This window comes from Pristis pectinata, chromosome 38 (assembly GCF_009764475.1).
Source record: "Pristis pectinata isolate sPriPec2 chromosome 38, sPriPec2.1.pri, whole genome shotgun sequence".
In the NCBI taxonomy this organism is placed as follows: Eukaryota; Metazoa; Chordata; class Chondrichthyes; order Rhinopristiformes; family Pristidae; genus Pristis; species Pristis pectinata.
Genome location: NC_067441.1, coordinates 9,430,919 through 9,458,438, shown reverse-complemented (window position 1 = coordinate 9,458,438; position 27,520 = coordinate 9,430,919). Strand labels below are relative to the sequence as shown.

General features: G+C 49.6%; 2 protein-coding genes across 6 annotated transcripts in view; one reads left to right on the top strand and one right to left on the bottom strand.

The window, feature by feature from the left end:
• Nucleotides 1-25,502, bottom strand: part of LOC127587061 (leucine-rich repeat and fibronectin type-III domain-containing protein 2-like) — a 40,592-nt gene extending 15,090 nt beyond the window's left edge. Inside the window, exons 1-2 of the mRNA XM_052045234.1 lie at nucleotides 24,959-25,502; nucleotides 6,918-8,382 (exon numbers count right to left, since the gene is read on the bottom strand). Of these exons, the coding sequence (XP_051901194.1) occupies nucleotides 6,918-8,299 (1,382 nt within the window). The 5' untranslated portion in view covers nucleotides 8,300-8,382; nucleotides 24,959-25,502. The remainder of the gene's footprint in view (nucleotides 1-6,917; nucleotides 8,383-24,958) is intronic.
• The window catches only part of LOC127587059 (pyruvate carboxylase, mitochondrial), an 859,607-nt gene that overhangs the window by 508,979 nt on the left and 323,108 nt on the right, over nucleotides 1-27,520 (top strand). The window lies entirely within an intron of this gene.

Genomic DNA, 27,520 nt, shown 5'->3' with positions numbered 1-27,520 from the left:
GTAAGGTGTTTGTACGTTCTCCCCCGTGTCTGCGTGGGTTTCCTCCGGGTACTCTGGTTTCCTCCCACATTCCAAAGACATACGGCTTAGCATACGTGGCGGCACTTGCGGGCTGCCCCCAGAGTACTCTGCGCAAAAAGGTGTATTTCACTGTGTGTTTCGATGTACATGTGACTAATAAAGATATCTTATCTTATCATGGCTGAACCAAATTTCTCTCATGTTCTTCGACCTCTTTAGCCAGTGAAACCATATACTTGGAGTCACAAGGTCACTCTGGCCCACTGTGTCCATACCGACCTTTGAGCACCCCCCTATAGTAATCCCATTGACCAGCACTTGGTCACCCTCTTCTCTGCCTTGGTGATACAGGTGCTCGTCCAGATGGTGTGAGAGCACCTGCCTCCACCCCCTCGGACAGTGCATTCCAGATCCTAACCGTCTTCCATCTACCCTATCTATGCCCCATAAATACAACTACCTTAAGAAGTCCCTCCTAAGGTCCAACAAAAAACAAATCCTGACTATCCAGCCTCTCCTCACAGCTGAAACGCTCCACCCTTGGCAACATCCTCCCCAGTGCAAGCATGTCGACCCTATTGTGTGGTGGCCACAACTGCACTCCAGCTGTGGCCGCACCATTGCTTTATAAAGTTGTACCATTGCATCCCTGTTTGCATCAATTAACGCAGGCAAATGCCTTCTTCACCACCTGCGACAATCCTTGGACTTGTACCACCAAGGTCCCCTGGTAGGATGCAGACCTAGGCTGAGAAGTGGCAAATGGAGTTCAACCCAGAAAAATGTGAAGTGATACACTTTGGAAGATCAAATTTGAAGGCAGAATACAAGGTTAATTGCAGGACTTAGCAGCATGGAGGAACAGGGGGATCTTGGGGTCAAGGTTGCCGCGCAGGTCGATAGGGTGGTTAAGAAGGCGTATGGTGTGTTGGCCTTCATTAGTCGGGGTTCTGAGTTCAAAAGCTGCCAGATAATGTTGCAGCTCTATAGAACTCTGGTTAGACCACACTTGGAGTATCGTGTTCAGTTCTGGTCGCCTCATTATAGGAAGGATGCGGAAGCTTTAGAGAGGGTACAGAGGAGATTTACCAGGATGCTGCCTGGATTGGAGAGCATGTCTTACGAGGATAGGTTGAGTGAGCTAGGGCTTTTCTCTTTGGAGAGAAGGAGGATGAGAGGTGACTTGATAGAGGTATACAAGATGATAAGAGGCATAGATTGAATGGACAGTCAGAGACTGTTTCCCAGGGCGACAATGGCTAACACAAGGGGACATAATTTTAAGGTGATTGGAGAAAGGTATAAGAGGGATGTCAGGGGTAAGTTTATTATACAGAGAGCGGTGGGTGTGTTGAACGCACTGCCGCAGAGGTTGTGGGGGCAGATACATTAGGGACATTTAAAAGACTCTTAGACAGCCACATGAATGATAAAGAAATGAAGGGCTATGTGGGAGGGAAGGGTTAGATAGATCTTGGAGCAGGATAAAATGTTGGCACAACATTGTGGGCCAAGGGGCCTGTACTGTGCTGTAATGTTCTATGTTCTAAGGTCCCTCTGTTCCTCAAATCTCTCTCAGGTACTACCTTTCATTGTGTATGTCCCAGTTATATTAGTTATACTTATCGTATTAGCCCTTCCAAAATGTATCACCTCACACTTATCAAAACAAAATTCCAACTCATCGATATGCTGTGGCCAAAGATTACCCTCCTCACGATCAACAACAATTTCTTGAATAGATTTAATGATTTGGTCTCAGTTGCCTCCTTGGTCAAGAATCCCACAGGTTCATCAGTTTTTGGGTGAATAAATTTCTCCTCATCCCAGTCCTAACCAGCCTGCCCCTTATCCTTAGGTTATGATCTCTGATTCTGGACTTCCTCAAGAACACCCTCGCTCTATCCTGTCCAATCCTGTCTGGATTTTATAAGTTTCAGTGAGGTCTTCCCTCATCCTTCTAATTACCGTGGAAACAACCATTACAGCAAAGTCGCAAGTATTTTACCTCGTAAAGTTCATTAGTTCCCTCCCAGCAATATAGTTTGGAAAACACTTATTCATTCGATTGATGTGGGTGATTCAGTGGATATCTTTTAGATTTCTTTATTAGTCACACGTACATCAAAACACACAGTGAAGTGCATCTTTTGCGTCGAGTGTTCCGGGGGCAGCCCGCAAATGTCGCCCCGCTTCCGGCACCAACGTAGCATGCCCACAACTTCCTAACCCGTACGTCTTTGGAATGTGGGAGGAAACCAGGGCACCCGGAGGAAACCCACGCAGACACACGGGGAGAACGTGCAAACTCCTTACGGACAGCGGCTGGAATTGAACCCAGGTCGCTGGCGCTGTAATAGCGTTGCACTAACTGCTACACTACCGTGCCTGCCCTAATATAAGCTAATGGTCCCAATCTCTCTTCATACAGCAGTTCTGCCATCTCAGGAAGCAGTCTGGTGAACTTTCTGTGACGTGCATTGGGATGCTGTTAGGTTGTGCAAAGTTCTGAGAAACACACGTCTCTCTTTCTATAAAGAAGCAAGTCAGCTGCCCTTATCCCAGGAGGCTTTATAAGGCTCTAGCTCCAGATACAGGGGATCAAAACCACCCACATCAATAGAATGAATAAATGTTTTACAAACTACATTGCTGGGAGGGAACTAATGAACTTTACAAGGTAAAATACTTGTGACTTTGCTGTAATGGTTGTTTCCACAGTGATTGTGTTCAACATTTATGGAGTAAGTACATACAGCTTAGATGTAGTGCACCGTAATCTGGCTGAGGTTACCGACCACAAGAAGCAGGGGCCGTTTCTACCAATAACGAGGCCTAAAATGGAGCTTACAAATCAGAACCTGTGCACGGCCTTTGCGTTCCACAGACACAAGTGTGCGTGAGTGTTGGAACAGCCTTTGTATTTAAGCTGTTTTTGTTGCTGGATCCAGGTATAACTGTACAGTAGAAAGTGGAACTGAGGTTAAGGATAAGCAGTTGGTGAGCCTACTAGCTGAGGTTGCAGCCTCTAGGATTACCACATCGAACAGTACTTCACAAGAACAGGCCCTTCGGCCCAAGATGTTCTGCTGAACTAATTAAACTAGCAACTAAATGCCTAACTAATCCCTTCTGCCTACACCACGTCCCTATCCCTCCATTCTCTGCACATCCATGTTCCCATCTAAGAGCCTCTTAAACACCTCTATCGTATCTGCCTCCACCCCCACCCCTGGCAGCACATTCCAGGCACCCACCACTCTCTGTGTGTAGAAAAACTTGCCCCACGTCTCCTTTGAGCTTACCCCCTCTCACCTTAAATGCATGCCCTCCGGTATTAGACATTTTGACCCTGGGAAAAAGATATCGGCTGTCTACTCTATCTATGCCTCTCATAATCTTATTATCAGGTCTCCCCTCAGCCTCCGCTGCTCCAGAGAAAACAGCCCAAGTTTGTCCAACCTCTTCTTATAACACATGTTGTCTAATCCTGGCAGCATCCTGGTAAACCTAGAGACACAAGAGGATGCAGAGGCTGGAATCTGGAGCAACAAACAATCTGCTGGAAGAACTCAGTGGGTCGAGCAGCATCTGTGAGAGGAAAGGAATTGTCAATGTTTTAGGTCAAAACCCTGCATTAGGGAAAATTTCTTTCCTCCCACAGTTGCTGTTTGACCCACTGAGTTCTTCCAGCAGATCGTTGATCCTGGTGAACCTCTTCTGCAGCCTCTCCAAAGCCTACACATCCTTTAATGGGGTGACCAGAATTGAATGCAATACTCCAGATGCAGTCTAACATAATACTGTCTTCTCTCCCCTGACCTCTAGTGACAACCTCCGCTCATATCCTTGTATTCCACCCCCCCCCCCCCATATCTTTGAGCCAGAATTTTAAGTCTGTTCCCCCTGGTCCTTGAACCATCTGCTGATGGGAACAGCCTCCTCCACCTCCCCTAATCTAAACCAGTCCTGATCTTGTCCACCTCCAATAAACATCCTCTCAATCTTCTCTGCTCCAAAGAGAACAACCCCAACTTCACCTATCTATAATATTTCTTAAACACTCATGCACTAGGTACAAAAAAAATCTTTAGGAAAATGTCTGGAACTAGATAAGATCCCATCAAGCGAAGGGCAGGATGCTCTTGGGAGAGGATGTTGGGAAGCCAATGAAGGGCCAAAGGGTCTGCTTCTGTGCTGTCTGAGTTAATGAACCACTGATTTTGGCTACAACTGTAGCATTGTGTCCAGTTTGAGCACCACAATAGGAAGATGTAAAGGGTCTGATGAGGGTCCAGAAGAGATTTATTGATATGATTCCAGGAATGAGGGGCTTCAGTTATGTGGATAGACTGGAGAAGCTGCAGTCGTGCTCCTTCAAAGAGTTTGTGAGGAGAGGTGGTAAGAGGGATGTCAGATCGTGCAGAGATGATAAAGGGAAACTGTTTCCATTGGCAGACTGTGAATGGCCTCCTTCTGTGCTGTTGCCTGTCTATGATCCTGTGCTTCACGAGGACATGATCAAATTATCAACAAGGTTTGACACTGAGCCATAAAGAAATGTTAACAGGTGTATTCAGGAAGGTAAGTTTTAGGGAGGTTCCTAAAGGCAGAACATTGGATAGAAAGGCTGGGCTTTAGACAGGGACTTGCAGAGCTTTGTCAAGGAGCGAAAGGCAAGCTTGGTGGAGCACTCAAAGTCAAGACTGGTCCACAGGCCTGACCGAGGAGCCGAGGAAGGCTATACGGCTGCGATGGTCACAGAGAGGGAAGGGACAAGGTGCTACAGGAATCTGAGATAAAGGGCGGGATCTGAGATTGGGATATTGCCAGGCCCAGGACAGTCAGGGAGCTCAGAGGTGATGAGTGGACAATGTCAGTGAGAATCTGAGTTCAGAGGTTTAGATGTTACATTTATTGAGGGTATGAAGGCAGGAGGGAAGGCAGAAAAGTTTAAGGTAACAGTGAGGGCTTCTGCTCCTGATGATATTATGGAAGTGGGAATCGTGTGGATATGGGGTGCGAAACCTCCCCCCTCAGGGTCAAATAAGACCAAAGTTTTCATTTCTCCACTCTTAACTTTTCTAACTTTTGATTTCTATGACAACATTTAGAATGGAAATAGAACACAGAACATTACAGTACAGTACTGGCCCTTCGGCCCACGATGTAGCACCAACCTTTTAACCTACTCTAAGATCAATCTAACCATTCTCTGTAGTGGTTAGCGTAACGCTTTACGGTGCCAGCGACCCGGGTTTAATTCCAGCCACTGTCTGTAAGGAGTTTGTATGTTCTCCCCATGTCTGTGTGGGTTTCCTCCAGGTGCTCCGGTTTCCTCTCACATTCCAAAAGATGTACAGGTGAGGAAGTTGTGGGCATGCTATATTGGCGCCGGAAGCGTGGCGACACTTGCGGGCTGCCCCCAGAACACTCTACGCAAATGATGCATTTCACTGTGTGTTTCGATGTACATGTGACTAATAAAGATACCTTATTTTACCTTGCCCCTCCATTTTTATATCATCCATGTGCCTATCTAAGAGTCTCTAAATGGCCCTAATGTATCTGTCTCTACCAGCACCCCTGTTCTCTGTAAGTGTTCTCTGCAAACATGTCTGGCTGGTGAGAGAATGTCATTACCAGAGGACAAATCTACTTAGGTATGTCCCATATAAAAATACAGACAATGCACAACTCCAGCACGAAGGGGGAGTGGGGTATAGACTGAGGAGTACCTCACAGCAGAAGGAAAAAAATTCCAGGGATATAGAGCATCTCTGGGTTGTGTGACATTGACCTTTGGTGGAACCCCTGTTGTGTTCTTCTGTCTTTCCCAGACTGACTCTGGGACTGTGTTGACAAGTGTGGAGGTGGTGAGTTATCTGATGGAGGGATGCAGAGGAGCTTGGAGAATCAAAGTAAAGTATGGAAGGAGTCCATTTCACAGTGCCAGACAGGAGAGTCTAACCAACTATGCTTGGCATTCAGTGGAGTTACCAGCAATGAGTTCCCTGCCTTTAACATCCTGGAGGTCACCATTGACCTAAACTCAATTGGATTAGCCACGTAAACACGGTGCCAAGGATGAATGTCCTGTCGTGAGTGACACACATTTTCTCCATCCACTTGCCTGGATGAGGGCAATTCAAGTAACATTCAAGCTCACAACCATCCAGGACAAAGCAGCCTGCTTTATTTGACACACCATCCACCACATTAAATGTTGAGTTACGGGTGCACATCCTCAAAGACCATCTCAGCTACTCCAACAATACCTCCCACATTTGTAAGAAGATTGAGGGCTTCAGACACATGGCAACACCACTACCTGTGGGTTCCCCTCCTGACTTGTAAGTACATCATTGGTCTTCACCGTCACTGAGTCTAAATCCTGGAACTCCCTCCCCAACAGCACTTCACCAGAAGGATTGCTTTCAGGATGGGCACAAACGCTAACCTTGCCACTGACACCCAGATCTCAACAAGTAGAGAAATAAGTAAATCGGCCTGTCGAGTCTGCCCTGTCCCTTTACTGGAGCAATCCAGCTCGTTCCACCACCCTGCCCTCTCCCCAGAGCCCTGAAAGTTCATCCACTTCCCCTTTCCACCCCATCTTCTGCCTCTACCGCCTCCCACCCTGCCAGTGTTCGAGACTGGGTAAAATAGACCTTTTGGCCAACCACCTTCATTCAGTGGTCTGCAGTTCGAGACCCTTTCACCAATGGAAACAGTTCCCCTCTCTACTCTGTCTAGACCCTCCATCTTGCAAGGAGAATCACCCTAAGGAGGACCACCCTGAGCAGGACCACCCCGAGGAGATCCACACCAAGGAGGACCATCCCGAGAAGGACCACCCCAGCTCCTCCGGTCGACCCATCGGGGAGCGCCCTTACCTGTAGACCAGTGTCTCGTCCACGGAGGAGTTGTACTGGATCTGGTACATCCACACGACCTGCAGGGACTTGGCCCCGGCCCAGCGGACCAGCGCGGTGGTGGCCGTCACGTCCACCACCGAGACGGCCTTGTCCTGCTCCCGCCGGACGTCGGTGCCGTTGACCAGCGGCTTGGTGGAGGTGCTGATGTCGGACGAGCCCGGGTCCCGGTGCAGCACCCGGACGGTGCCGTTGCCTCGGTGGGGCAGCGGGATGATCTTGAGGTCGGCCTGCGCGGTGGACTCTCCCGCCGCGTTGGTGGCGAAGCAGGTGTAGGAGCCGTCGTCCCTGACCGTGGTCACCAGGATGTCCAGCGTCCCGTTCCTGTACGAGGTGAGGCGGGAGGAGTTGGAGATGATCTTGTCCTGAGGGGACACCCAGTGGACGGCGGGCTCCGGGTCCCCGATGGCCCGGCACTTCAGCGTGGCCCTCTGCCCCTCCAGGATCCACACCTTGTGGGTGTGCCGGGTGATGAGAGGCGGCTCGCACACGAACTCCTCCTCGGGGATGTACCAGAAGTACTTTCCCGCCAAGTGGGCGGGGGTGGCGCACGTCTCCATGTCGTCCTCCCGCATCAGGCGCCGCAGCCACAGCAGCTCGCAGTTGCAGTGCAGCGGGTTCCCGCCGAAATTGAGGGCGATGGTGGGCGTGAAGGGCGTGGGGTTGATCACGCCAGTCTGCGAGCGGGCGAACAGCGAGTCCGGGGGCAGCGTCTGCAGCCGGTTGGACGTCATGTCCAGGCGGGCCAGCTTGAAGAGCTCGGCGAAGGTGCCGGCCATGATGTGCTCGATGAGGTTGTGGTCCAGGTTCAGGGTGTGGAGGTTGTCCATCCTCTGGATGGCCTCCCAGGGCACCTTCTGCAGGTTGTTGAAGGACAGGTCCAGGTCCTCCAGCGTGAGGAGAAAGTCGTCGAAGGCCGTCTCCACGATGCTGATCAGCTGGTTGTTGTTGACGATGAGGTGCTGGAGGTTGACCAGGCCGCTGAAGTTGTCGTCCTGGATGGCGGTCAGGCGGTTGCTATCCAAATGCAGCGAGCGCAGGCTCTCCAGGTCCCCGAAGGCGAAGGGTTGGATGAAGCTGATGGTGTTGCGGGACAGGGTGAGGTCCACCAGGCCCGACATGTTGAGGAAGTCCTGCTGCTCCACCACGCGGATGAAGTTGTCGGCCAGGCGCAGCTCCACCGTCCGCCGGTCGATGTTGAGCGGCACGAAGAGCAGCCCCTTGTTGGCGCACAGCGTGCTGAGGGACTCGGACAGGTTCTGGCAGGTGCAGTGGAAGGGGCAGGCCCAGCCTCCGGCGGCCAGACTTCCCACCAGCAGCCAGCCGACGAGCAGCCCTCCCATCGTAGATCGGTCGGTGGGATGGGGTGGGGGGGTTGGGGCGGGGAGGGGGGGAGCGCCGCCGCTAACGACCACCCAAGCAAGATCTGTGTGTGGGACAGAGAAACATGCTCAGCTCCGGCACAACCATCAGTCGCGGTCCACAGCCCTCACCCACCGCCTCTTTATTCCCCCCTCCACCCTCAACTGTACTGAGGAGGCAATGAACACATCACTGACTGGGTAAGGATTTCCTCCCCAAAAAATATGTGAACCAGATGGGTGGTTACAACAATCCAACAGTTGAAGGGCCTCCGTTCCTAATATTGGATTGTTTTACTTAATTCCAGATTTATTTAATTCCTTGAATTTCGGTATTGGAATTGGTTTATTATTGTCACTTGTACCAAGGTACAGTGAAAAACTGGTCTTGCATACCGATCGTACAGGTCAATTCATTACACAGTGCAGTTACATTGAGTTAGTACAGAGTGCAGGTATAAACAATAACAGTACAGAGTAAAGTGTCACAGCTACAGAGAAAGTGCAGCGCAATAAGGTGCAAGGTCACAACAAGATAGATCGTGAGGTCAGAGTCCATCTCATCATATAAGGGAAGCGTTCAATAGTCTTATCACAGTGGGGTAGAAGCTACCCTTGAGCCTGGTGGTATATGCCCTCAGGCTCCTGTATCTTCTGCCTGATGGGAGAGGGGAGAAGAGAGAATGACCCGGGTGGGTCATGCTGATTATGCTGGCTGCTTCGCAGAGGGGAGGTTGGTTTAAATCATCCAGCTGCCCTGGGACTTGACCTCGTGCCTCTGGATTGGTATCGATTTATTACCGTCACACATAGTAGTGGAAGCAGGCAGTTTGGTGGAGTTTCAGAGGATTTTGGATAGATGCATGAGTTTGAAGGGACTGGAGGGATGGGGAATGATACATAGGGGGAGGACGTTTAGTATAAATTGGCATCAAGGTTGGCACAACATCATGGGCCGAATGGCCTGTTCAGCACTGTACTGTTCTGTGTACCGAGATACAGTGAAAAGCTTTTGTTTGCATGCCATCCAGACAGATGATTGCATACCTAAGTACATCAAGGTGGTAAAAGGGAAAAGCAGAATACAGTGTTGCAGTTACAGAGTTCAGGCAGACAAATAAAGTGCAAGGGCCATGACGAGGTAGACTGGGAGATCGAGAGTTCACACTGGAGACATAACCACAAGTCTACTGTACTACTCAGCAGCAGTACCTCTCTTCCTCTCCAGTTTTACCCTGCTTGTTTACAGCTCTTTGACTGAGCTTTCCCTCATTTGCCTTAAGACCACAGACTCATTACAGCACAGAATTTCAAAGCCAAGCTAATCATCAGCAATAATGACCACAGACCACCAGATTGTCCTCAAAACCCATCAGGTTCACCACTGTCCTTTAGAACAGAAAACCCGCCCTCCTCATCCGCTCATGTTACATCTGTACAACCGGTTGGTCAGACCACAGTATTGAGTGCAGTTCTGGTCGCCCAGCTGTGGGGAAGATGTCATCCAAGCTGGACAGGGTGCAGAAAAGATTCACGAGGATGTTATCAGGATTGGAGGGCTTGAATTATAAGGAGAGGTGGATAGGCCAGGACTGTTTTCCCTGACCTTATGGAGGTTTATAAAATCATGAGGGGCATCGATAAGGTGGACGGTCACGGTCTTCTTCCCAGGGTAGGGGAGTCTAAAACTAGAGGGCACAGGTTTAAGGTGAGAGGGGAGAGATTTAAAGGTGTCTTGAGAGGTAACTTTTCATGCAGAGGTTGGTGAAAATGTGGAACGAGCTGCCAGAGGAAGTGGTAGAGGCGGGTACAATTACAATGTTTAAAAGACATTTAGACAGGTACAGGGATAGGAAGGGTTTAGAGGGATATGGGCCAAACGCAGGCAAATGGGACTAGCTCAGGTAGACATCTTGGTCGGCATGGACAAGTTAGGCCAAAGGGCCTGTTTCCGTGCTGTATGACTCTATAACTCTGCTCTATGGGTGACTCTAGGCCCACGGTAATATAGTTCATTCCAAGGAGCAAAGCAGGGGCAATGAGAGACCGACAACAAGTGCTTTGCCAGCGCTGTCTACATCCTGAAAATTAATAAATTAACAAAAAAAAACAGGGTGGCATTTGTCCCATCATGGAGGTGCGAGCTGTTTGAAAGTCCTCTCCAATTGGTCCAGCTCCCCAGAACCTCACAAGTTCTTTCTCTGCAAAGTTACCATCCACTCAGTTGGGGGGGGGCGGGGGGGTGGGTGGTGTAAACCATGCCCACTTCAACACTCCTTGACGTGCAGAGCTGGTTTACCTGCTCAGCGCAGCCGGTTATTGATCTCGGTTCTGTTATAAGATGCAGCTGGGTCATGAACAGCAGAAGTTGTTTCAGAGGTAATTTTTTTTTTCTCCAAGCTGTTCATTCATAACATGAGTAATTCCTGGATTCTGCTATTAGTGTCAAGTAAGACGGGTAAAATACACTGTGAAACAGACTAATAGCAGTCACATTGACAGATCACTTAAATTAGGATTGTCAATACTCCCCTTCGCTATTGAGAAGCTCAGCCATGACCACTGTAGGAACGCTGAGAAATATTACTTTGCCTTGCACGTGTTGTACAACAATTAAGAATTGCCAGGCAGAATATTCCATAACTGCAATAAATGCAGCAAGGGATTTGAAGATGAAAGTAAATTACTTCAGTATTGTCTGTGTGAATAAGGCCTCATTGGAACATTCTTTGCTTTAAACGGTACTGCCTGTTGGGAAGCTGACAGGATCAGGTACTGCCTGATGTTTTTTTTCCCAATTGTTTGTCTTTCCGACTGAAGTTAGCTGGGAGTTAACATATAACACTTTGGTTTGGAGTACTGTGTGCAGTTCTTGTTGTCCCATTACAGGAAGGATGTGAGGGCTTTGGAAAGGGTGCAGAAGAGGTTCACCAGGGTGTTGCCTGGAGTAGAGGGCATGTGCTATAAGGAGATGTTGGACAAGCTTGGATTGTTTTCTCTGGAGCGTCTGAGGGTGACAGGAGATCTGATAGAAGTTTATAAAATTATGAGAGGCACAGATAGGGTAGACAGCCAGAGTCTTTTTCCCCAGGGTAGAAATGTCAAATACTGGAGGACATGCATTTGAGGTGTGAGGGGGGAAAGTTTAAAGATGTGTGGGGCAAAGTTTCCGCACAGAGAGTAAAAAAGGTGGGTGCCTGGAATAGGGTGGCAGCGGTGGTGGTGGATGCAGATATCACAGTGTTTAAGATAAACACATGAATATGCCGGGAATGGAGGGATGTGGATCATGTGCAGGCAGAAAAGATTTAGCTTAATTTGGCGTTGTGTTTGACAGAGACAAGGTGGGCTGAAGGGCCTGTTCCTGTGTAGTGGTTTCTAGTGTTCTGTGTTCCAGTTGTTCTTCTTTCCCATTGAAGTCAGCTTTGAATGTAATTCTGCATGCAGAAGTAGACTTCCAGTGGGTCCCTGGGAGTTGCTAAAACTGCCTCTCCGCATCCCCTGCTTTGTAAACTGGCGAACATCTCACAAGTTTTCTGCTGGTTGGGGAGGAGCTGTGGCTTTCACATCTCCTCTCGCTTGCCCTTCCTCCTCACGGGCGTGAGGCACAGAGCACAGACTGTGATTCAGCTCCCTCCCTCCCACCTCCACCGACTGCTCATGGGCCACATCCATTAGCCTCTCTCTCACTGCTCCTGCCAACTCTCTCAAATGTCACAGCCTCCTGACACTCACGCTGCCTGTCATAAACATCTCCAGTCAGCACCTACTGTCAGCTGGAGGGATGCTCAATTATTTCAATGTGGGTGTGGAGGCTCAGGCCAGAGGAAGCATATTGCACCAAATGATGCCAGGGTACATTGGGTGTACTGGGAGAGGTGTGTATGGTTCTTACAAACAAACATACCAACTCAGCCCCTCTAACCTGCTACACCTCTAGGTAAGATCATGGCGGGTCTGATTATAAGATAAGGTTTCTTTATTCGTCACATGTACATTGAAACACACAGTGAAATACATCTTTTTGCATAGAGTGTTCTGGGGGCAGCCTGCAAGTGTCGCCATGCTTCCGGTGCCAACATAGCACGCCCACAAGTTCCTAACCCATATGTCTTTGGAATGTGGGAGGAAACCGGAGCACCCAGAGGAAACCCACGCAGACACGGGGAGAACTTACAAACTCCTTACAGACAGCGGCCAGATTTGAACCCGGGTCGCTGGCACTGTAAAGCGTTAACGCTGACCGTTACACTACCGTGCCTGCCCAACCCTCAACCCTCAACCCTGCCTTTCATGAAGTAACCTCTCACCCCCAGCTTATCGGGAACCATTTCTCCTCGAGCAACAAACAAGATGCTGGAGGAACTCAGTGGGAAGATGCTGGAGGAACTCAGTGGGTCAGGCAGCATCTGAATCAGAATCACATCTATTCTCACTGACTTAATGTGACGTGAAATCTGTTGCTTTGGGACAGCAGTACAGTGCAAAGACATAAAAGTGCTACAAATTACAAAAATAAATAAATAGTGCAAAACAAAAAGGAATAAAGAGGTTCGTAGGTTCACAGACCATTCAGAAATCTGATGGCAGAGGGGAAGAAGCTGTTTCCCTGAGGAGGAAATGGACAGTTGATGGCTCGGGTGGAGACCCTCCCTCTGCAGATGCTGCCTGACCCACTGAATCCTTCAGCATCTTGTTTCTGTTGCTGCAGATTCCAGCATCTGCAGTGTCGCCATTTCTCCTCTCGCACATGATGGTTCTCTTGGTCCAGGCTCTATTTCTGCGCATTTAGGTAACTCAGTGCTTTGCATTTTTGCTCACAGCCCTCCTTGTCTTGCTTTTTCCAAATGCATTTCTTTTTTGGAAGCAATTCCCCAGACGATTGTTTCAGCAACATCCACTGTAGGCACTCTCAGCAAGATTTACAATATTCCTTCAACACAGTAGAATTTTGCAAGGTGTTTCCCAGGAACATTATGAGAAAACAAAATCTGGTAGCAATCCCCACAGAGGTAATAAGGAGGGTGAGTTTGGTCAAGGGCATTTTAAAATAAAGCAGAGAGGCGGAGAGGTTCGGGTGGGGAATTCTGCAGATTAAGCCCAGGTGGGCAAGGGATTGTCTCCCAGTGAGGATAATCAGGCACATTCCAGAGACCCGATCTGAGGAGCCCAGGAAGTGGCAGGCAGCGCCTCCTCTGCTGTTGCATCTCCTTTCCTGGACTTTAACTTTGCTCCCGTTTTCCCAGCGGTGTTTGTGGGGGAGCCCAAACCTAGGATCCACAAGTATAAGACAGTCCCCGGTAAATCCAAGAAAGAATTCAGGAGATATTCCTTTCCCGGGGAGCAGTGAAAATGAGGACCTCACTGCCATGGAGGGTGGTGCAGGCAGTAAGCACAGGGAAAGGTAGACACTCCCAGCGGTGAAAGGAATCACCAGTCATGTTGGCAAGGCAAGGGAGAGGAAGTTCATTAGGAAGCTCTTCATTCTGTTTAGTTCCAGTAGCTTTTAAATGTTCCATAATAACAGACTCATTTGGACACAAGCCAGTTTTGCAATCCAGCCGCTGCCCACTCAGTTTCCCATCATTGAGCTGGTCCCAAGATCTCCAGCCATGCAGGTAGGCGGAGGGCCGTGAAATGGAGGCCCTTTCACTGCCCTGTCAGACTTTACTTTCCGCACATTTGTGGAAGGGGAGGTCAGTGAAGTGTGAGTGTGTGCAGCGCTGAGAGAGTGCTGCACGGGTCGATGGTGCCATCCTTTGAACAAGATGTTACACTGAGACCCAGGTTCTGCCTGACCCGCTGAGTTCCTCCAGCTCCCTTGTGTGTTGTTCCAGACTTCCAGTGCCTGCAGTCCCTCTCATGCCTCCAGTTTGTGGGATCTTACTGTGTGCAATCTCCCACATTGCAACTTGGGAGGAGAAAAAAAAGGCCACTTTGGTGCATTGGGTTACTCTGTTGGTTAAAATATTATCCTCGGTCAGCGAAGGTCATTCTGCCCATCGAACCTATCCTAGCATCGGTCCCATCCCCCCCACTTATTTCCCCATTACTTATTCCCCCTCATGTACCCGTTAACTCCACACTGACTCCCACACTAAGAGTAATTTACAGTCACCATTTAACCCACCAACCCACGTCATTGTGATGTGGGAGGAAACCGGAGCACCCGGGGGAAACCCACGCCATCACAGGGAGAACGTGCAAACTCCACAGAGGCAGCATGCAGGGTCACCGGAGCGGAGGGAGCAGCACAACAAAATAAAGTCAAAAAACCTGCAGATGCTGCGAGTCTGAAATAAAAACAAAACACTGGAAACACTCAGCAGGTCAGGCGGCATCTGTGGAGGGAGAAACAGTTAACGTTCCAAGCCAAAGGTCTTTTATCGATTCTGACAAAGGGCACTGGAACTGAAACTTAAAGTGTTTCTCTTTCCGTAGATACTGCCTGACCCGCTGAGTGTTTGCAGCATGTTTTGTCCTTGTTGCTGCGCTGCAGGGCTGCCCTAATATTTGCTGGTAACTGCCGATGAGTGGCTGGGGTATCCTGGGAAAGGTGGGCAGAAAATCACAAAAGGCTTTTGGAAGAAAGGCAACGCATCGCCTTGCCTGTCCCTGAAGCGCAACCTAGCAGAAGAGCTCATTGAGGACTGAGCACCGATCTTCACACGTGAGCAGGGAGCCCTCCAGCAGATGCAGTGCCAAGACCTTTATTGCTCTGGGAGAGCAGTGCAAGCACTTTGAATAGGGAGCTGATTATACACAAACTGCTGAGGCAAAGAAACAAATTGGGACACTGCAATTATCAGGCAAATTGTGTCACTTTAATATACTGAAGGAGCTGTTTACAGAGCTTGGGGATGAGAGCAAATGTAGTGTAGCTGATTTCCTTTGTAGATCCCTGTATTAAATATTAAATTCTGCATTTACCTTGAGACGTTAGCTCTGTTACAAGAGAGGGATTGGCACTGTCTCCACTAACTCTGGGCCTGGATTTAAACAATTTATTGTTTTAGTTCTACTGTGGTTTTTTTTTTCCCCAGATTATGATGCATTTCAGAGGGTTTGATTTGGGGATTTGCTTCTCTCTGATGTTCCTTATCACAGGCTGCCCACTCCCCCTCAACTGCAATAGATCTGTCCCAGCTAAGATGGTTCAACAATAAGCACCGCTTTCCCAGATTCAGCTCCAGTGTAGATGATCAAATTGAGGTCATTTTGAAGATTGCAGGATTCAACAGAGGGAAGACAACTTTTCCTCTGAATGGGAAGTCCAGAACAAGGGAGAATAACCTTATGGTTCAAACCAAGAGAGAGATCAGGAAGCAGAGGTGGTGGGAACCTGGACTCTTTCCCCCACCCCCTCCCCCCATAGATTGGAAATTGATTGAAAAGTCCCAACCTAAGATGGATTCAAGTACAGATAAGGCGTGGACACAGTGAACAGACTGGAGGGGCCGAATGGCCTTCTGATCCCATCACCCACAGCTTCTTGATGGGATCATGGGGCAGGAGGCAAATCAAGAACCTGCAGATGCTGGAAAGCTGAAACAAAAACAGAAAATGCTGGAAGCAGGCGGGCAGCCTCTGTGGAACGAGGAAGAGTTAACGCATCGGGTCCAAGACCCTTTGACGCTGCCTGACCTGCTGGGTGTTTCCAGCATTTTCTGATTTTGTCGCAGTACAGAATAGTGTGCAGCCATAGAGAAACGTAGAGTGGTACGGCACGGAAACAGGCCCTTCAGCCCAACTCATCCATGCCGACCAAGACACCTACCCAAGCTAGTCCTATTTGCTCACGTTTGGTCCCTATCCCTCTATTCCTTTCCCATCCACGTACCTATCCAAGTGCCTTTTTAACTACACCCGTCTCTACCACTTCCTCTGGCATCTCATTTTATTCACCTACTGCCTTCTGTGTGGAAAAACATGCCCCTGGAGTCCCCTTTAAATCTTTCCCCTCTCGCCTTAATCCTGTGCCCTCTAGTTTTAGACTCCCCTCCCCTGGGAAACAGACTGTGACCATCCACCCTATCTATGCCGTCATCATTTTATAAACATCTATGTCACCCCTCAGCCTCCTCCGTTCCAGTGAGGATGATCCTACCCTATCCAATCTCTCCTTCTAACTGGGGCCCTCCATTCCAGGCAACATCCTGGTGAACCTGTCACCAGGCCAGCTTTCAGGGGCAGGCACGGTAGTGTAGCGGTTAGCATAACGCTATTACAATGCCAGCGACCCGGGAGTTTGTACGTTCTCCTCGTATGTCTGCATGGGTTTCCTCCGGGTGCTCCGGTTTCCTCCCACATTCCAAAGACATACGAGTTAGGAAGTTGTGGGCATTTTGTGTTGGCGCCGGAAGAGTGGCAACACTTGCGAGCTGCCCCCAGCACATTTTCAGTAACACAAAAAGACGCATTTCACTGTTTGTTTCGATGTACATGTGACAAATAAATAAATAAATATCTTAAACCAGTTCCCCTGTCACAGCTTTCAGACTTGGCTCAAGAGGTTGTACAGGGTCCCAGCTTTGCTGATGAAGCCGTGAGCCTTGGTTTTCTCTAACCCCTGCACCGGTCACTGGGTTTCCTTGCAACACTGCACTCTCCCATTGCCCTCCAGCCATTCATACTTCTGCATTTGGGCTAGTTTACACCGATTCCCCAACCTTGGACCTCAGAATCGAACTGTTCTAACACCCAGAGGGAACTGAAAACCAATCAGATGCTCAACAAATCTGTATTAAATTCTCCCGAGTTCAACTCTGGCTGTATTGTTCTATGGTTTTATGTTAGATAGTCTTAGGTGTGGTTTTGAAGGTCGGCACAACATGGTGGGCAGAAGGGCCTGTATTGTGCTGTATTGTTCTATGGTCCTATGGTTCTATGGTTCAACTCTACGGATAATCAATCCCAAGTAATTTGCTTCCCTTTGAGGTCGCAGGTAACCACGTGAAGCATCAGCACAGTCCAGTGCTGTTCATTAATAATTATAGGTTTCACTGTAACTAGCCTGGGATTTCAGATGGGGCATAAAGTTTGGGGAAGAGTTGTCAGGGAAATAATCTTTCAGGGTTGGCCGCTGGCATGGACTCATGGGCTCTTTGGACAACTGGGACACTTTGGTCGATGCACTCAGAAGGTCCAAGGGACAGTACTGAGGGAATGCAGCACTGCCACAGGAGCCATGTTGTCAGAGGGCAGTACTGAAGAGGAGCTGCGCTATCGGAGGGGCAGTACTGAGGGAGTGCTGCATTGTTGGACGGGCAGCACTGAGGGAGTGCTGCATTGTCAGAAGGGCTGTACTGAGGGAGTGCTGCATTGTTGGACGGGCAGTACTGAGGGAGTGCTGCATTGTTGGAGGCGCAGCACTGAGGGAGTGCTGCATTGTTGGAGGGGTGGAACTGAGGGAGTGCTGCATTGTTGGACGGGCAGCGCTGAGGGAGTGCTGCATTGTTGGAGGGGCAGCACTGCTGTATTGTTGGAGGGGCAGCGCTGAGGGAGTGCTGCTCTGTCAAAAACGCAATCTTCCAGATATGACATTAAATCAAGTTTAACCTGAGGAAAAGTTCCATGGCATTGTTTGAACTAGAACAGAATTTGACCAATGTTTATCTTTAGTCAACATCTTTAAAACAAATTACACAATTAATATCTAACTTAACCAGCTGCTTAATATAAATGTTTTAGAAATCTGCTGGTTGCTGTCAAATCTCCCCAACATAAACCACGTGGCCACACTTATAGTGTCAGCAGCCTGTGTAAACAGGTCACACTGTAATTACACACTCCCCCAGCACAGACGCTCCAATGAATTGCTATTGGTAAGACCTTGCACTCTACAAATTAAATGTATTACAACTGTAACCACACTTTGGAAGTAATTAGTTGTCGTGAAATGCTTTGGGATGTCCTGGAGTTGTGAATGCCACCATAGAATTTCAACTTCATTTTTCTAATTGGACTGGAGTCTCACAGCATGGAAACAGGCCCTTCGGCCCAACTCGTCCATGCTGACTGTGTTGCCCAGCAAGCTAGTCCCATCTGCCCTTGTTTGGCCCATAGCCCTCTAAACCTCCCCTATCCATGGACTTATCCAGACGGCTTTTAAAATAGTGGTTGAAGCGGGCTAATGTGCCCGCTTCAACCACTATTTCTGGCAGCTCGTTCCAAATACGCACCACCCTTTGCGTGAAGAAGCTGCCCTTGATGTCCCTTTTCAATCTCTCACCTCTGATCTTAAACCTATGCCCTCTTGTTTTTAGCTCCCCCTCGCTGGGAAAAGGACGATGTGCTTTCACCCTGTCTATGTCCCTCGTGATCTTATACACCTCTGTCAGGTCACCCCTCAACCTCCTGCGTTCCAAAGAATAAAATCCTCTCCTTGTAACTCAGGGCCCCAAGTTCAGGCAACATCCTGGTAAATCGTTCTCATTTAAATCTGTTTTCATTTCAAGACAAGCTTTTCATAAATTATTTTTATGATTATAAGTTTGGCTCATCCTTGTTGGATTAAATTGAATAAACTGAGAGAATCAAAATGGGCGTGCCTGTAAGTATTGGAGCTCACGCCTATTTTGTGTGTAGTTAGCCAATCCGCCATGGTATTGCATTGACAGGGTGAAGCCTGTATATGATGCAAGGGTAACGAGTGGGCTGGTGGAGAGGAATGAACTGACCACGGTGCACAGGCACACACCAGCCCACATGTTGAAGATGTACGGCCTGCCCTTGCTGTTTCACATCCCTGAAGAATCTAACAGCACAGAAGCACGTCCGTTGGTCCATTACGGACACACCGACTCGTGGAAGGAGCTGTCCAATTAGTCCCACTGTTCCCCTGTAGCTCTGTAAGCGCTTCCTTTACAGATAGAGATACAATTCCCTTTTGGAAGTTGAATGTGCTTCCAGGCATTTCATTCCGGAACAAAGCAACGGACTGCACAAAGCAAGTGTTCTCCTCACCTGGTTCTTTTTGCCAATTATCTCAAGGTCTGTGTCCTGTAGTTACCACCTCTCCTGCCCATGGAAGCAGCTTCTCTCCCATCATAATGTTGAACACCTCTGTTCAATCCTCCCCTTAGCTCAATCGCAGCAACTCCCATCTCTTGTGACGGGATTGATAAACTCTCTGTAAGCCAGCCATACTCTTATTAAATGTTTGGCAGTGATGCTTTGGAGCACCCCTGTTGGTGGGAGTATAAAATTACAGCGTGTCTTGTTTACATAGGCTGCTCCCATTATAAATGCTGTCACGTGGTTTATGATAGGGATCCTGTCCATCACTATTCCTAACAACCACCTATTTAATATAAACATTGTAGAAACCTGCTGGTTGCTGTCAAATCTCCCCATCATAAATCACGTGGCCACATTTATAGTGGCAACAGCCTAATGTAAACAGGTCACACTGCAATTACACACTCCCCCAGCACAAACACTCCAATGAATTACTTTTGGTAAGACCTTGCACTCTACAAATTTGCTGTATTGCAATTGTGACCACACTTTGGAAGTACTTATGGATGAATGAAGTGTGTGGACTTCTGATATATTTATATTAAATAGCTAGAATCATGAGAAACTCTTTCTCACAAGAGACTCACACGTCTCAGTTTGGGGATTTAAGAAACTGTTTGTGTTCAGTGTATGAACATCTGTTTCATTTGAAGCCAGAAATCTGTCTTTCTCTCTCTTAATTGCTTGTGTTCCCTATCAGAGCCTGGCAATTTCTGCTGTTGGATTTGCTTCATAATTTCATGAATGAAAAGGATTTAAATGAAATTTCTTTAGAGTCCCTGTCAGAACCTATTTTGACCTTCAAATGTTTCCTCTGCAAATGAGTGTGATCTATGCCAATTTGCATTAATTTAACAGCACTTCAGTACACTGAAGCGGTTGGAACCACTTGGGACATTGTTCTCGAAATGAATTAACCACTTGAGGTTCTGGAGATTTTTTGATTCCCGTGCTTATCCATCCATTCCCGTGACAATTACTTTAACCGACTGAGTGTAATTGTACAAAATCCTTAGACAGGGATGCCGTTTCCCTCAGTCGAGTCTCGGGATAGTTAAGACTGAGGTGAGGTAAAGTCCCTTCATTGGAACCGTGGATCTTCAGAATTCCCTGAAGGACCTGGATGCTCAATCAATGAATAGATTCAAGAATAATCATCAGTTTTTTGAGCACTGAGAGTGCCAAAGGATATGGGAGTGGACTGGGAAAGGGGATGTGGTGCAGGGTTAGCATTCCGTGAGTTGTGGAACAAGCTTGATGGGTCACCCTGCTCCGATCTCCTATTTTCCGTTGTAAGTTCGCTGACTGAAGCTATACAACCTCACCTCTCACCTTTTATTGCATATCATTTGTCTATTTATATTTTATAAATTGCCCGCCTGCATTGAACTGCTTGACACGCCTCAGTGCACACAGTCTCCGAGCTGTTTTCGCAGACCTTGCCCATTTTCTTATCCTGTTCCTATGTCTTCAATTCCTTTAGTGGCCAACAGTCTATTGATCATAGTCATGAACGTATTCTTCGATTAAGCATCCAGTCCTTCAGAGAGTTCCAGAGTTCTACAACTCTTGAAGTAAATATAATTATTGCCTAGCTCACTGATCTTGCAGAGCTGGATTTAATGATCTTATTCTGAATGGGGTGGTTTACTTGAATTAACACGGGGACGGATTCTTGTGCAACTTGCTGATTAGAATGTAGCCTAATAAAATCCTGAATATTGTGTCATATTCAGAATGATGTCTCTTTGAAACCGGTCCACGGTTTAGATGAGCTAAAGTGGGAAGGATTCCCGTCTGACAATCTTGTAGCTCATTAGAATGTGGCCTTATAGAATTCAGACTATTGCACCAGTTATTGTTATGAGCTATCCTTGAAGAAGACATAATGTTGGTACTCTGGAGTAGGCCTTACACAAGATGTGATTGTACATTGTGTGTCCTTGTAAATATTGGGGGTATCCATTGTGCACCCCACAATGTATATACAAGCTGCATGTTATCCTTGCTTTGAATATGCTGTGTTTGCTTTCTGAATATTGTATGGTAGAGTGTGTGTTGTACCTGAAGATGGTGATGTGAAGTCCACGGTGTTGATATTGTAGGGTGTGCACTGTGTGCTCATGTTAGCATTGTGAACTGTACATTATGTGTGAATGGCAGTATTGTGAGGTGTATATTATGTGTATATGCTTTGTTGTACAATGTTTTATTGTGGCATTTGTGTAAATTTGGTATTAGGCTTACATTCTGTGCTTTGTTTATGGTTTAGAGGGAAATGGGCCAAACTTGGGCAGTCGGGATTAGCTCAGGTGGGCATCTTGGTCAGCATGGACGAGTCGGGCTGAAGGGCCTGTTTCCGTGCTATGACTGTATTCTGGGTGGAGCTTTTGTTGAGTGTACACTGTTAGTGTGTGTGTCACTATGAGTGTACACTGTGTATGTCACTGTAAGTGTACAGAGTGTGTCACTGTGAGTGTACAGTTTGTCACTGTGAGTGTACATTGTGTGTGTCACTGTGAGTGTGTGTGTCACTGTAAGTGTGTGTGTGTATGGGTGACTGAGCGCGGCTAACGGTGGACATGGGGGACTAGCTGACAGTGGACATGGGGGGAGGGCACAGGCTGATGTTGGACACGGGGGGTGCGTGAGCTGATGGTGGACACGGGAGGGAACTGACGGTGGACACGGGGGAAGCGCAGGCTGTGGACGCGGGGGGTGCGCGGGCTGACAGTGGACATGGTGGGAGCTGACGGTGGACACGGGGGGAGCATGGGCTGACGGTGGACACGGGGGGAGGGCGCGGGCTGACGATGGACATGGGGGGGGCGGGCGGTGGACACAGGGGGAGGGCACAGGCTGGTGGTGGACACGGGGGGGCGGGCTGACGGTGGATACGGGGGGAGGGCGCGGGCTGACGATGGACATGGGGGGGCAGGCGGTGGACATGGGGGGAGGGCACAGGCTGATGGTGAACACGGGGGGGCGGGCTGACGGTGGACACGGGGGGGGCTGACGGTAGATACGGGGGGAGGGCATGGGCTGACAGTGGACATGGGGGGGTGGGCTGACGGTGGACACAGGGGAGGTCACGGGCTAACGGTGGACACGGGGGGGCGGGCTGACAGGGGGAGGGCACAGGCGAACGGGGGCGCGGGCTGACGGTGGACACAGGGAGGGCACGGGCTGACAGTGGACACGGGGGGGGTGGAGCTGATAGTGGACGGGGGGGTGGGGGGGTAGCTGACGGTGGCCACATGGTGTCAGGTTGTAGGCTTTTCCACAGCCTGGAAGGGGAAGTATGGTGTATTGTGGGGGGGGGGGGGCGGTGGTAGAGGGTGGTGTACTGGTAAGGGGTGTTAGGTGAGGCGGGGTGTGGTGAGCTGGTGTGCTGGTGTGGGTTGGGAAGAATGTGTGGGTGGGGGAGAGTGTGTGGGGGTGTGATTGGGGAGTGCATGGGGTGGAGTGTGTGGGTGGTGGGTGGGGGGTGTGGGTAGGGAGTGTGATTGGGGGGTGTGGGGGGAGTGTGTTGGGGGTATGGGTGGTGGGTGTGAGTGTGGGAGGGGGAGTGTGTGGTGGAGTGCTGATGGGGGTGTGTGGGACTGCGGGTGGCGGAGTATGTGAGTGTGTGTGAGGGGAGTGTGAGGGTGGAGTGCGGGTGGGGGGGTGTGGGAGTGTGGGTGGGGGAGTATGTGGGTGGGGGTGTTTGGGGGGTGGAGTGCAGGTGGGGGGGGTGTGGGTGGGTGTGTGTGTGTGGGGGTGGAGTGCGGGTGGGGTGTGGGGAATGTGGGTGGGGGTGGAGTGCTGGTGGTATGGGTGGGGGAGTGTGTGGGTGGAGGAGTATGTGGATGTGTGTGAGGGGAATGTGTGGGGGTGGTTCGGGTGGGTGTGTGTGGGTGTGGGTGGGGGAGTATGTGGGTGTGTGTGTGGGGGGTGGAGTGCAGGTGGGGGAATGTGTGGGTGGGGATGTGTGGGGGTGGAGTGTGGGTGGGGATGTGGGGGTGGAGTGCAGGTGGGGGAGTGTGTGGGTGGGGATGTGTGGGGGTGGAGTGCGGGTGGGGGGGTGTGTGGGTGGGGATGTGTGGGGATGGAGTGCGGGTGGGGGGGTGTGTAGGAGGGGAGTGTTTAGGTGGGGGAGTGTATGAATGGGGAAGTGTGCGTGGGAATGTGTGTGGGGTGTGGGTGGGAGGTGTGAGTGGGGGAATGTTTGTGTGGGGGGGTAGAGTGTGGGGGAGGGGTATGGGGGGAATGTCCCAGTGTAAGGCCTAGCTGTGGGATCGTTACACCTTGTGCAGCTGCGGTGGGTGTACAACCTGCGTTACACGAGACTGCAGGGTTGAACATATTTTGGTGCTGTATGTACAGTGTGTTTGCTGTGGGTGTACATTTTGTTACTGTGGATATTATGCTGGGCATTGTGTGTACTGAGGGCTCTTCCTTCTGTATATTCTAACTATGGTTGGACTGTGCACTTGTTCTGTGGGCTGACATTCTGTGCATACACTGTAGAAGTGGATTACATGTGGACGTTACTGTGGGAGTGTGTTATACTAGTTATTGAAGCATCCTACCAGCACTGCTCTCAATATCAATCCCCCCTTTAATTTATCTGTTACCCTGGAGGATGCAATGAAAGATTAAGGAAAAATGAAGATTGTGTGTGTGTGTGTGTGTGTTTGTTTTGAATCTGCACTAATTCTTTATGCGTTTCCCTTGATTAAAGGGTGCCACATACTCACTGGTGAAACAATTTTTAAACAGTATTATTGCCTACTGAGTACAATTGGGTTGCTTAGGTGTGAGATTTTGCCAAGAATTTTGGGGAAGGCAGGGATAAGTTGTAGTAATTTATTTATTAATTTTGCTCTTGTGATAAAAGAATATTGATGAACTTGCCTTGTGGGAAGGTATGGAAGGAAAAATATTAACGTGGATGTTAGCAAAAGGGAATTGAGAAAGATATGTGTGTGTGTGTGTGTGTGTGTGTGTGTGTGTGTGTGTGTGTGTGTGTGTGTGTGTGTGAACTGTTTAATATTTCTGAGAAGCTGTAACAGAAGCATAATTGCATCTTGAGCAGTTTTATACATTGGCAAGGAATTCTAGCTGAACCCCCAATAAATCACTTGCCGTTACTACAATTGTAATGCAGCAAATATTATTTATTAACACAACCCAAGTCTCAATCTTTTGCGAGACTGTTTAGCATGCAGCACTGACCTGCTTTATTTAAACATGCTTAAACAAATTGATCCAAGCACTTGTCATATTCCGAAGACTAAGATCTGATGCAGGTGGGGCAGAATTCAACGAGCCTTCTCTTTGGCTGTCGTGTGACTTGAAGGCACAGTGCAAAAGGAAAATGCTTGTGAGCGAGTCTGGCTAGCAAGCAGCAATGCAAGGGTTAAAACCTCTGCACAAGCACAAACACAGCCACAAACGCACACTCGTTGTACAAAATCAAAAACTAATTTCGGAGTAACTCCTGTCATTTTAAAATGACCTTCACATGATAATGGCACCACACAGAGACATCACTGTTAATCTAATGCCCTGTGGTGTGCCTTACACGGAAATACACTTTTTATTGTTATTTTATTTCACTGTGCTTTTTATTAAGTTTACCTTTTTCTGGAGGGGCGTTTAGCCCTGTAACGGTGAGCGTTTGGCTTCCACATTCCCAGGCACTGTCTGTCCTGTGTTCCTGCACGACGGAGCCTTGTGGTCCATTTTCAGCTGGTCCTGATGCGATGCAAGTGTGTGTGTGTGTGTGTGTGTGTGTGTGTGTGTGTGTGTGTGTGTGTCCTCTCTTTTCAGTAGATCCTTGAAATGTAGCTTAGCATAACTCGAGCTGTTCAGTGGCCAGGCTCCAGAGAATCCTCTGTATCTCTGTCGGTGACTGAAAGGAGCAGAGACCCACTCCAAAGGAACCTGTTCATTGCCTTACATTCTTGGCTCTCCAGCTTGTCTCTCTCCCTCCTTCTCTCTCTCTCCCTCCCTCTTCTCCTTCTCCCCCTCCCCCCCCCCCCCCCCCCCCCGTCTCTCTGTCTATCTCTATCTGTTCCTTTCCTCCCCCTCTCAGGTTCTCTTGCTCTGCTCCCTCTTTCCCATCTCTGTGTCTTTCTCTGCCTTTCTCACTCTCTATGGATCTCTCTCTTCCCCCCCCATTTTTTTCTCTCCCCCCTCCCTCCCACCTCCCTCTCCCACTCTCTCTCTCTCCCTCCTCCCCCTCTCAACCCTCGTTATATCTCTCTCCCCTTCTCCCCTCTCTCTCACTTACTATCTCACTCCCCCTGCCTAGTACCAGGGCAGCTTCCACAGCACAGTAGATGGGACAGACAGATCACATTTCCTTCGGTACGCCAGTCCTCTGCACTCACAGCTTCCTCCTCCTGTCTGGGTCTGTTGCTCTGCACCGTGACTCCGGGAGCATTCAATCCGAGGGTCTGGGCGGCCTGTCATTCTTCAGACCTGGCTCTGCCCAGCTTGTTCTTGTGCTCTCTCTCTCTCTCTCTCTCTCTCTCCCTCTCTCTCTTTCTCCCTCTCTCTCTCCCTGGCTTCCCTTGTTGTCAGGAGATTAACGCCTGTGTAATCACACTGCAGACTGCAGTCCTGACTCCCTCCGATGGAAAGTAGAGGGACCTGCTGCTGTAACGCATTCAGTCTCGGAGAATGACAGCCCTTCTCTCAGTGAAGGGGAAGGGAGAATGAGAGTCGGCGGTGAATACTCAGGGGGACAGTTTGGAGAACAATGCGGGAGAGGGACCCAGCTGACTGTACCACGATGGGCTGAATGTCCTGCTGTGCTGAGCAATTCGACAAGTGCCAGACACACTCCTTGGGGCGGGGAGGCTCAGGTGGAAGCCCAGTAACACCAGGGCTGCAGGGGTTACACTGCAGGAGCCGGTGGCATGGTTGGCTTCTCCGCCGAGTGCGGAGATTAAGGAGATGATCTAATCGAAGCGTTTGCTGTGGGCTGGCTGGACAGGAGTTCGTCGAGCAGACGAACTGGAACCATTTGCTCTGGTTGGGGGTGGGATTCAGGACATGGGGGCATCAACGCAGAGCCCTCCTTCTCGGGGGGGTGGGGGGGTGGCACACTCAGTGGTGGTGTCAATGGACGAGAGCCCTGCCTCACACGCAGCAGAGCGGGCAGCCGGAGCCAGCTCCCCCCACAGCCAGAGGGGCGCACTGTTGAAAGCGGCCGAGCAGTGATGAGCACTGACAAAGGGTAGGGTGTGGGTGAGGTGTTGGAGTGAGGTGCCTCTGCCTTACTGAAGTCTAGAAAAGCCACTGAGGGGCTGAATGGCCACCTGGATGGATCAAGTTTTGCACGCTTGAAGCTCAAGGCAGCGGGAAGAGGAGGAGACCACTCGGCCCCTCGAGCCTGCCCTGCCATTCAACGCGATCACGGCTGGTCTCTCCTGCGCCAGATCCCCATGGCCCTCAGTTCCTCGATCTTCCAAATATTTATCCGTCTCCACAAACACACACAATGATCAGGCCTCCAACGCCCTCGGGGGGGGGGGGGGGGTGGTGGGAGCAGAGAGTTCCAGACGTTGCCCACCCTCTGAGAGAAGACATTTCTGCACACCATGGGTGACCGGTCCCTTCTCCGTGACTCTGCCGCCCTGGTCCAACCCAGCAGTTGCTGTTCTTTGGCATCCTCTATCAGAACAGAAGCGTTTGCTGGCGAGGCGGGGAGTGTGGTGGGTGGTGATGGGGGAGCGAGGCGGGCAGTGTGGTGGGCGGTGGTGATGGGGGCACGAGGCAGAACAGAGGCAGCACTTTCTCATACACGGCGATCCCTGAATGATCAGTGTGCGGGTGTCTGCAGTTTGGGATTGCTTCCCCCAATGTTAATAGGGGGAAAAGCCGTCCTGCAACACCTCAAACCTTGCCTCTTTCCCAGGGCACCAATACTCAATGCAAGAGGGCATGGCTTTAAGGTAATGGGTGGGAAGTTCAGGGGAGATGTCAGGGGGAGGTTTTTCACCCAGAGAGTGGTTGGTGCATGGAATGCGCTGCCTGGGGTGGTGGTGGAGGCTGATTCGTTGGTCAAGTTCAAGAGATTGTTAGATAAACATATGGAGGAATTTAAAATAGAGGGATATGTGGGAGGAAGGGCCTGTCTTAGGCGAGGTTTGAAGGTCGGCACAACATGGTGGGCCAAAGGGCCTGTATTGT